Source organism: Poecilia formosa, unplaced genomic scaffold (genome assembly GCF_000485575.1).
Source record: "Poecilia formosa unplaced genomic scaffold, Poecilia_formosa-5.1.2 Scaffold216, whole genome shotgun sequence".
Lineage (NCBI taxonomy): Eukaryota > Metazoa > Chordata > Actinopteri > Cyprinodontiformes > Poeciliidae > Poecilia > Poecilia formosa.
The window spans coordinates 469,529-480,865 of record NW_006800155.1 but is presented as its reverse complement, the minus strand read 5'-3'; the positions used below and the strand labels follow the sequence as shown (position 1 = coordinate 480,865).

General features: G+C 37.4%; 1 protein-coding gene across 1 annotated transcript in view; it reads right to left on the bottom strand.

Annotated features, from left to right (window-relative positions):
* Window positions 1-11,337, bottom strand: part of LOC103148993 (ribonuclease inhibitor-like) — a 45,516-nt gene that overhangs the window by 31,568 nt on the left and 2,611 nt on the right. The window contains exons 4-5 of the mRNA XM_016679605.1: window positions 10,945-11,332; window positions 10,561-10,734 (exon numbers count right to left, since the gene is read on the bottom strand). Coding sequence (XP_016535091.1) covers window positions 10,561-10,734; window positions 10,945-11,332 — 562 coding nt within the window. The remainder of the gene's footprint in view (window positions 1-10,560; window positions 10,735-10,944; window positions 11,333-11,337) is intronic.

Sequence of the window (11,337 nt, the reverse complement as noted above, 5' to 3'; positions counted from 1 at the left end):
TGATGTTGACCAACTGCAGCAAGATGCTCTAAATAACACAAATAACATGAGGAAGGAAACAAAGTCATTTTCTGAAGATTATTTGAATAATTAGTATCATCCTTAGACATCTGTAATAGGTTTTGAAATATCCATCAGGTTAAATCTTTGTAGAAATCCTCTTACTGCTCTGCAGATGGTCAGCCAGCTCCGCCTGCTTCATCCTCCTCAGGAAGTTCAGTGTGATCTTCATCATTGCCTCTCTAGTATCCCATCTCTGCTCTTCATCTTCACCTTCCAACTCCTCCTCATCATCTCTCTGTCTCTCTGAGCATTCTGGGTCATCTGGACTCAGAACCTTCTGGATCTTCTTTAACTCGTTCTTCACAAAAATGACAATGTTGTCCTCTAGCAGCTGGAACAGAATAATATATGAAGAACACATTATACCTAAAATTATGAAGTCAAACATCAGATTCATACTGGACAGACTGACAGTCTATTTGTTCACATATTGCAGCATGGAGAAGGTGGAACAGAGCCTTTGGAAAAGTAGTTGTTGTTTATGTACAGACCATAAATATGGAGTCCAGTTGTTTTTGGTGCTGCTGGGCAGACGGACCACTGGGAACCTCTGAGCTCTCCTGGTCCTCTCTGGGGAGCATTCATAAAAAATACGCTCAAAACCTTTCTTTCCACACAGAGACAAACTCATTAGGTCCCACCAAACAAAGGCAAACTATTATTCATTGTCCACAAAGAAAAACACACATTACATGTCAGAACTGGCATTGAAGTACATCAGAAATTATTTATGGGACAGAACTCTAAATGCTTCAGTTAATCTTTCACAATGACTTTGGAGATCACCCCATGTACCTATAGTGGCCCCTACTTTATTTTCCATTTCTATAAATGAGTTGGGGGAGGGGTTAAATGCAGCCACAGTACATTTATTTGTTGAAGACAGATATTTGTAGAACAGCAGCACCTCTATTGTAGTTGAGCTTTTATAATGCAGTCATTGCGTAATCTAAAACTGGTTCTTATCTCAATGAAGACTGGATTTATGACTTTCACTTTAGACAAGTTATCCTTTTCACTAACACTAGATGGAATAAGTATAGAGAATCTGACTCCATTCATGTACTTGTGGGTATGGCTAGAGGACAAACCTTTCTTTGACATTCATATTGATAATCAGTGAAAAAATAAAATACAACTTATAACTTAACTCTGATTTTTTTAGGTGCCTTCTTTTTGAATCTAGACAAAAACTTTCTTAAATGTTTGGTTCTCTTGGCACTGGATCATAGTGATAGTATTTTTAGGAATTACTCTACCACTCTATTGAAAAGACTGGACTGACCACCATCCTTTACTACACAGTGCATCATATTGTTAAAATTATTTAATTATTTTTCATAATAGTTGATTATTTAACTATGATTTTAAAAACCAAGCCCATTTCGAAAGTACTTTTTAATGTTCCCAGAGTGAAAACAGAATTTTGTAAAACTTTTCATTGGAGTCACTTTCAAAATGCAATAATTCAAGACTTATTTTTAAGGTTTTAAATTGTTATTAATGCATATAATTAGCTGCATATTCTATAAATTGCTTAATGTTGGCAACTAATCAATAAAGCCCAAATAAAGCAGATCTGATGCAGCAGCATCCAGGATGTTTCTTCTACACAAACTGTTTTACATTTAGACATATGGGAGAAAAAGAGATGAATTCACATTAACACATGTTGGAAGAAAAACATTTCAGACTGACTCAGTTTACGCAGCTCACCTGTCTAAAGGTCGGTGTGGTTTAAATTTAACAGGAAGATCCTTGGACCAGTCACTCTTAAAGGACACAGAGCTGGGTTCAGGTTCAGGTCTCCTGATCCTGACAGAAAAACAAAATCCTCTCATTTAAAATCTTGAAATTGGAAGTAAAATTCAATTTTAATACTCTAAATAACTGTATGTCCAAACAATGCTTGTAAATTAAGAGGCTGCTTCAAAAATAGAATCTAAAACATAAATTGAGATGATTTGTTTTTAAAGTAAACTCTCAATTAATTTAGCTGTCAACAATTGCCCCTTGTATCTTACTCAGGTTTATTTACATCTTGATAAAGAGCAATCTGCACTAAATGAAGTTCATATATTTCTGTGAATGTGTCTGATGATAAAGGTAACCAGTCCCAATAAAAATATCCCCATTAAAACAGCTCTGAGTTGTGAAAAATATCTGTAAGTCTGGAGCAGACACTAACATGATCAATGAAACCAAATATATTCTCATATTTTCAGATTTTGAAAGAAAGATCTGAAAAAAGAGAGCTAAATCTCAACACAATAAAAGTAAATCTTAAATATGAACTAAAAACAAACAGGAAAACAGTATGTTGCATGTCAGACTTGAGGTTTGTGTCAGCTTTTAGCACTTAATGCTAAAAAGGTGCAGATGTGTGAGAATAGAGTAGACCATACAATTATGTGAAAAGAACAAAGTAAAAAATACTGAACAGATCTGAAAAAAGCAGCTGCAGATTTCAAATCTTCTGTAACACACAGCTCACCTGTCTGTTTCTGAAGGTTTGGCTGGTTTAAATTTAACAGGAAGATCTTTGGACCAGTCAGTCTGACATGATACACAACTGGGTTCGGGTTCAGGTTCAGGATTGAGTCTCTGACCATTCCTGAAAGAAAAAAATATAATTGAGAACCCTTCAGTGACATTCAATTCAATATTCTAAACATTATATTGTTTTTACAATGCTGGTAAAATACGTAGCTACCTCAAAAACCAACATCTAAAGTATATGATTTATTTGCCAGATATATTCATATTTAATTTTACAAACAACATGCCCTTTTATTATCCAGGTTTATTTGAAAACATATTTTTGTTGGCTGAACATCTGCCTTTAAAATCTTTAAAACTGTCCTCCATTATATTGCTCTCAATTGAAATACAGCTGGATTCTGGTTCTGGTCCAATTTCAGGATGACAACTGTGAATAAAAACAGTTTGTATTTCTGAAACCTTTTCATTCCATGTTGGACTATTGTTATGTTTTGTGTTTGTAACACACTGAGGTGAAATCAAAGCTGATTTACCTCTAATTAGTAGAGGTTGTTATAAGTGCCTGATCAATAATGGCTGTAATTCAGATATCACTCTAGTAAATTTGTTTCATAACACATTTGTGTGTAATGCAGTTTATTATAGTTTTTTGTTATAACTGAGATAATACCATAAAAGTAAAATACATTTTGACTTGATGAAAGTTAAGTTCTATAAAAACTACACAGTTGTTTTTATTGAAAACAGCAGATGCAGATTTCATATGTTGAGAGATACAGATTACCTGTCAGTTGATGAAGGGTGGGCTGCTTTAAATTTAACAGGAAGATCCTTGGACCAGTCACTTCTAAAGGACACACAGCTGGGTTCAGGTTCAGGTTCAGGTTCAGGTTCAGGTTCAGGTTCCAGTCTTTGATGGATCCTGATCGAAGAATTTTATTTATACCTTTCAGTGAAAATCATTTCCAATTACATGTTCAAACAATGCCTGTAAAATGAGATTCTGCCTCAAGAAATTACATCTAAATTATGAGAAAAGATGATTATCTGCTTCTGAAATACATATAGTATATTTAGTGAAATGCACTCTTATATATCATCCAGGTTTATTTAAAAGTGCACATCTTGTTGGCTTGTTTCTTTAAAACTGGATGAACTTTTCTCCAATCTGTTACTCTCCATGGACAGAGAGCTCAGCTCTGGTTCCGGTCCAGTTCCAGGTTCATAACTATGACAATTTGTCAGCGCTGAGCTCTTCGATGGAGAAGAATCATCTGACTTTTTCATTATCACTGTTTACAGATGAACAGATGGAGCTTTGTGTTCGTACTGTGGTGGAATCAAAGCTGATTCACTGCTGAGCCCAGAGATTATTTCCACCTGGTCAGTGCCATTTTTTCAATTGTAACCTTGATAACTTATTAAATTATACTGTGACGGTTGACAGTTTGATTTAATGACACAATATATACTAAAATTAAAGCTGCTCTGGCAGCAACAAACTACAAATAAATAAGACACCTTAATGTCTGATCAAATATGACTTATAATGAGAAACAGTCATTCACTAATCATCTCCTGATCTTCACATTTATTATATTAATGCTGTGTGAAAAGGGCTGTGGACACTTAGAGATGGTGACCTCACCTGTGACCTTTGCTCTGGCTCTCATCTTCCCCACACAGAGTGGTTTTAGAGGGAGGGACTCCCTCCTCTGTGTCCTCACACTGAACCATGCTGCTGATTTCCCATCCACATCAGTTCACACACTTTCTACCCTGAAGAGGAAACACACATTGTCTGCACATCACCTCCAATCATCCTTCACATATGTGTTAAAAAGATCAGTTTCTCTTGACTCTCTAGTTCCTGTCAATGACTGTGACCACCTCTCAGACTCCATCCTGCTGAAAGGGGTGAACAACCAGGCCAACAGTCTCTGACTCATGTTAGGACCTTTTCACACAGTATTGTATTCTGGTGTTAGTTGTGTTTTCATGGAGCACAGCGGGCGAGGACCATCATGTCAATCAGGCAGAGGAGCTCAGTTTTCCACAGAATATCTTTCTCATACTGTCATCCTAAATGGTGTCAAATTGAGAAGCTGTGTTGTATGGTCAGCGGTACATTCTCATATTTAACATCTGCACCTGGTAGAGAATCATTAAAATGAACCAACAAGAATATCCCTTATCATTAACCAGTCAGTCAGATGACCAGTCACATTCCCTTCAGTGTCTTTTTCCAGCTTCTTCTCTGTGGGAGGTTTAATAAACCACCAGCCCAGGAAAATCATTGACAAAAAAATCCCTCATCCCCTCTGCAATAATCCTACTAAACAAGGCAGCATAGCTGCATTCTATTAATAGCAATGTTTTAATTTATCTGTTTTCTGTATGAAAGTGGTTTATATTGTTACTTGTGGGTTTTTCATCTTCAATGAGTGTTTTTAACACTGAGTGCTGGTATACATGAATTCTGTCCCCTTTAAGACAGACTAGAAAGTTTTTATCCATCTTATCTAACAAAAACAAGGTAATAAAAGATCAAAGTTCACAATAAACAGATGGGATCACAAAGGAAGAGCAGTAAATGGTGGATTTTATTGAACTGGGTTCTGAGGCGACAGCAACTTTTAATTCCAAAGTCCAACCAAAATAAAGTTGTATCAGATGATGGGAGCAGAATCACTCTATGATGTCCAGACTAGAAACTAGCTGGACATGTGGACGAAAACATTTTAGTGAACTGATTGATGGTTCTGTTCACTCATTTTTACATTCAGTGAGTCCAGAGCATCAGAACCGCTCAGCATCAGTCCTGTTGACACATGCACAGACTCCTCTGGTTCATCAGCTGGAGGTGAAGCTGCAGTGAAACACTCTGTATGAGGAGTTCCTCCTCAGTGTGTTTGAAGGAAGACCTGAACATGTTGAAGTGGAGAACAGATCTGAACTCAAATCTCTGCATCTGCTTCAAACCGATCTCACTAGATCTGATCGGTTAGTCTGAAGCAGAAGGCCCTGATGGATCCATTTCTCATGTCAATCCCTTCCTTTGTCACTGAACATATTAAAAAGCTAACTCAGTTATTTGCCAGTTTTTTTTTTTATCCAACAATCAGAGACACCAGAAGATTCCAGCTGGTGACAGAGTTCAATAAGGTGGACGTCAAAGCCTGAGACTCTGAAACAAGGAGAACCATTCACATGAACTGGTTCAAAACCTCTTGGAGCCTCCAGATTCTTGGTGGTTTCATGAAAAACAATTGTTGTTTATTAAAACATTTGTCTGAAATATTAATTTAAGGAAAACAAAAATGTTTTCATGAAGTTTTTTTCACCTCCTCAAACACTTCTGTATTTAGAAAAATAAATCTGTACAGATGCAGATATGTACTGCATCTATACATATCTGTTCTTTGTATTCCAGTCTAAAATGTTGAATCTGAAGAAGTTTAAAGCTTTTATATTTTATAGTCTGATTCAAGACACCTTCAGGTGTTCAGCTGTTATTTCAGTCTGGACAGCAGCTGCCACAAACAACAAATATCTGACAGAGAAACATGATAAGTTCTGCTTCAATCTCCCTCTACATTTATCAACTGGACCTTCATTCTTAAAGGGACAGAAACAAGTTAAGATGACCCACAACATTTAAATATCTGCAGAATATCTAAAGATATGATTCAGTTATCAACTGGCTCTTTGTACATTTAGTGCAACTGCAGAGCCTTTAAAAATATGTTTTCTCACAGAGTCCAAGGCTTTTAGTTAGAGGTTAAAATGTGGTTTTAACTCAATATCCAGGACATTCCTCTGTTGAAGAACCAGATTTTTAGGTTTTAGACAAATCATCTAAAGCCATGAAACTTTGAGTGGGTCAACAGAGAGTCATCTAAATTTCACAATCACCAGCTGTTCACAGTGTTGCTTGATTTCAGTTAATGCTGTAATAATCGTGTAGATTAGTCTTCAAACATCAGAGATGAAACAAACAGGAACATTCCTAAAGACAAAGTTCAATAGGAAACAAAGCAAACTTACAGTTTGTTCAAATGCTCCTAAGAGTTGAAGATCATCTGAACAACAGACTGTGATACATGTGACCTGCGTCCAGGTATGAGGAGGAGCTTCACCTGTGATGGAGGCTGGACAGGCAGGAGGGGGGTGGGGGGGCAGGTCCAGGAAACCTTAAGGCTCAAAGTCTCTTCAGTCTTTCCAGAGGCTTATTATGAACCTTTTAACGCTGCAGGTTTCTGTTTTGATCATGTCCTTGTTGTTGATTAACTTTCTTAAATTTTTCCACATTAATTAATTCCTTTGTGTTTATTAGTTTATTTATTGTTCTTTTACCCCTGACTAGTAACTTTCCTATTTAACCCTAGGAGGATCAAACCCAATGTTTTCCATGATTTTAATATTTTATTTTAAACATAAACAATGGAACTGAATCCCATTTATCTTGATACAGAGAGCTGAAGCTAATATTTAGCCTGATGTTTATTATTCTAGCCTCAGGTTTCTGTTCCTCACATGCAGATCATCTTAGTGCTGTGACTCCACTGCATCCAACTCTGATGTCGTCACTTCACAAGTGTTAAAGCTCCATTTTTCTTTGGTTTCCTGCTCATTTCTTTCCGAGGCGCTCCCGTTTTATTCAGGAAGAGCTTCAACATTCTCCAGGTCTTCTTAGATGATGAAGGAACTCAGACTGCTGACTCCACCCGGCAGACGCTCCAGGTGACCAGAATCAAACCAACACCAAAGTCGTCCCTGCAGACCAGCTTTAGATTTGGCTCAATGTGAACATGAAGCTTCAGAAACATCTTGGTTAAAGTTTGTGTTTCAGATGTGAGATCAGAAAGTTCTGCTTTCCATCATGCCCCAGTTTTTAGTTCTGCTTTTTTCTGCTTCTTTTTCTCCACCTAACAGAAACAAGATTATTAAAATTCTTCATGGAAACGTTTGAAGTCTCAGATTATCATTCAACCTGACGTTTCTCGTTTTAGTCACAAGTTCTTTCAGATGTTCCAGATGAGAAGATGTGAGCATCTGGACTCCAGTATCACCTTAAACAGAACAATCTGGTTCTAAATCCAGACTGGACCACTTGATTTCTTTGGACCTGAGCACCTTGGGAAGAAACTGTCATACAGAAACATGAAGTGCTGTGAAACAGTATTTGCCCCTTTTAGATTTCTGCTGTTTTGTCTTTTTGGCACTGAAATGTTTAACATCAAACTGATTTTCATGTTTAATGAAGAAAATTTGGATAAATACAAAAAGCAGCTTTCAAATGATGACTTCATTCATTAAAAGAAAAACCATCCAATCTGGCTCCATGTGAGAAAGTTTTCACATCCCTTGTTAAATGATGAACTGATTAAACTGCATCTTTTAGAAAGTTTAGATAAATTTCCTCAGTAAATAAGAAAAAATAAGAGCTGATAGAAATGTACAATTTTCAGTAATTAAAAAAACTGCCTAACATTTCAATGAAATCTGACGGATGAATGGATAGAAAAAACCCAGAGAGCAAAACAACTTCCTGACATTCAGTGTGAAGCTTTGACTGGAAACAAACATAAAAACATGTGGATCCTGGAATAATCCCAGCTTCCATATTTAAACGACTGGAAGAGGAAGAAGTTTCCAAGGAATCATTTAGAAGAGTTTCAACAAGAAACAAACTGAATCCATGAATCTGAAAACATGTTTCTGAGTGAAAGAAACAGACATGTAGAGACTGAACTATCTGTTCAACACAGAGGGAAGTCAACAGTCTTTTTAGACTCAAGTCAACACAAAAATGCTGAGGAACCAGAGGAAACTGTAATGCCAGGATACAGAGGTTCAATGAATGTGGTGTTGAAGGTGTGGAGGTGGATCAGAGAGTCAGAGGAAACATTGTAGAAAGACAGAATGCCAGCAGGCCAGTCCACATACACTGCTACTCTGTTAGAGACAGAGGAGGAGGAGGAGGAGAGATGCATCTTTTTGTCATTGTGCCAGACAGAGAAACCTTCATCATCAGAGCATCTCAGACTCCAGGACTGATCGTTCCATCCAAAAATACATTCTTCTCTCCAACTGCTTACTCTGTAACTCACTGATAAATAAATTTCTCCTCTCCACTCAACCTCCCAGTAACAGCGACCAGTCAGACCAGTTCTACACAGCAGCTGAGGCCAGTGGTCAAATCTGTCTGGATGATCAGGATATGACTGAAGCTCCTCCACATGCGTGACCTCCCTGTTGTCTTCCGATAGTTCAAGGTTTCTGTGCACTGTGTTTGTGTCGATGGTGAGTTGACAGGAATCTGATGGAGAACAAACACAATCCAGCTGCAGTTATTGATCATTTATTGATCTTTGATGACTCCTGAATGACAGTTTGAGCTGCTTTGTTGTCATGAATCAGATGAAAACACACTTACACTTCCTCAGACCTGGTGTCAACCATCGGCCTCCAGCAGGCTCCACCCTGAAAGGAGGAGGGGGTCAGACCATCAGCCTCTTTCAGCAGCAAACATGGACATTACATGTAAAACACATAACTGTCCTCCAGTGAGACAGGGACAGTCCAACATTGGACATGTCCACTTGTAGAAAGCCAAAAAAGAAAGGAAGAGTTGAGAGCAGGCAGACTCCTGAACTGTGATGAAGATATTGCAAACTGCTTTCCAAATGGACACCACAGCAATAAGCTGTCACACATCTCATTTCTCAAAACTCAGGAAAACAACAATGAAGAGGGAGGATATCCTGCAGCTTCATTTTGATGCCTGCATAGCATTTTTGGAACAATTGAAACATTTTGCTTTCCTTGGCTTTGACGTTATTTGTGCTTATTTTAATTTTTTGTATAACTTAATGTTGACATTTTGTACAATCCTTTGTAATTTTATGTCTAAAAAAACTTTACTTACTTACTAAAACACATTTCTCCCTCTTCCACCTCCATCAGCTCCTCCATACCTGAGAGTTTCCAGTCTCCAGTCTGGATCCTTCAGTCCAGCCAACAGCAGCTTCACTCCTGAGTCTCCTGGATGATTGTAGCTCAGGTCCAACTCTTTCAGATGGGAGGGGTTAAAGGTCAGAGCTGAGGCCAGAGAAGCACAGCCTTCCTCTGAGATCAGACAGCCTGACAAGCTGCAGACACACAATTCAACAGCCAAGTCACATTCATGTTAAAAAAGCTAAAACTTAAATTCCAAACTAATTTTTAGCGCATGAACCAATACAGCTGATGAATACAAGATCATGTTGTGACGCAAATGAAACAGTTAATTTTCAGTAAAAGAGAAGCCTCAGAAAGCTGTGTTTAGTATTTTGATAAAGGCACTGTTGACAAATGTTCCAGTAATTATTCATTTTGAATTCATTCCTTCATGAGAGACTAACAAGTTTGACTTATCATTCCAGAGACACTGGAAGTGGTACCCTGATTTAACTAAATCAATTTTAACTCTATTATTAAGGAAATTATTAATACATTGTTAAGGATATTTATTCATAATTACATAGGCATTGAGGCAAATTTTGATTCCCAACAATTCCCAAAATATTTTCAGAAATCCATGTCTATATCTGTAAAAATAGAAATAATTTCAATGTCCTTAGTAAGTATACTTTTTCAACCAAAGAATCTGCAAATCTTTACTTAAAGATTTGTTTTAAAGCTGATGAATCCATTTTTTTTAAAAGCCATAATTTACCATAACATTCTCCACATATTCTGATATGACTTTGTTTTAGTTATTATTATTTTTTGCATCCCAAGATTAAATGGTTTTTCAACAAAGAATTTCTACAATACAATCAATAATGACTAGAATTTAAAACTTGTTGAAATGTTGCATTGCATAAGTTATTCCCTTCCTCTTATAAGCTTGGTGGCCTAATAACATTTACATCATATTTAAAAGCTGGAAAGGAAAGAATACAGTCAAAACATGATTAGTAAAATTCCACATTGGTCTCTGATTCTAACCTGAGAGTCTCCAGGTTGCAGTTTGGACTCTCCAGTCCAGCAGAGAGAAGCTTCACTCCTGAATCCTGCAGGTTGTTGTTACTCAGGTCCAGTTCTCTGAGACTGGAGGACTGGGAGCTGAGAGCTGAGGACAGAGCTTCACAGCTTCTCTCTGACAGGTTACAGTAACTCAGCCTAAGCACACAGGAGAAAAAATGTTAATTATTTGTTTTTATAGGTAAAAGGTAAAAAAAGTCATTGAAAAAGTTTGCTTGACCATTTTTGAAGTGTCCATTCTTATGAGAATGGACTCTTTGTTAATCAAAATGAAAGAAATTTAACAACCATACTTCTAATAGTCAATCATCTAACAGTAGAAATTTTAGAACATTTCTGTTTCCTTACAGAGCTTTGTTGGAGGCTTTAACCACTGGCAGCAGCTTCAGAAGAACCTCCTCTGAAGCAGAGTATTTCTTCAGGTCAAACACATCCAGATCTTCTCCTGATGACAGTAAGATGAAGATCAGAGCTGACCACTGAGCAGGAGACAGTTTATCTGTGGAGAGACTTCCTGAACTCAGAGACTGTTGGATCTCCTCCACTAGAGAACGATCATTCAGTTCATTCAGACAGTGGAACAGATTGATGCTTTTCTCTGCAGACACATTCTCACTGATCTTCTTCTTGATGTACTGAACTGTTTTCTGATTGGTCTGTGAGCGACTGCCTGTCTGTGTCAGCAGACCTTGTAGGAGTCTCTGATTGGTCTGCAGTGAAAGTCCCAGGAGGAAACGGAGG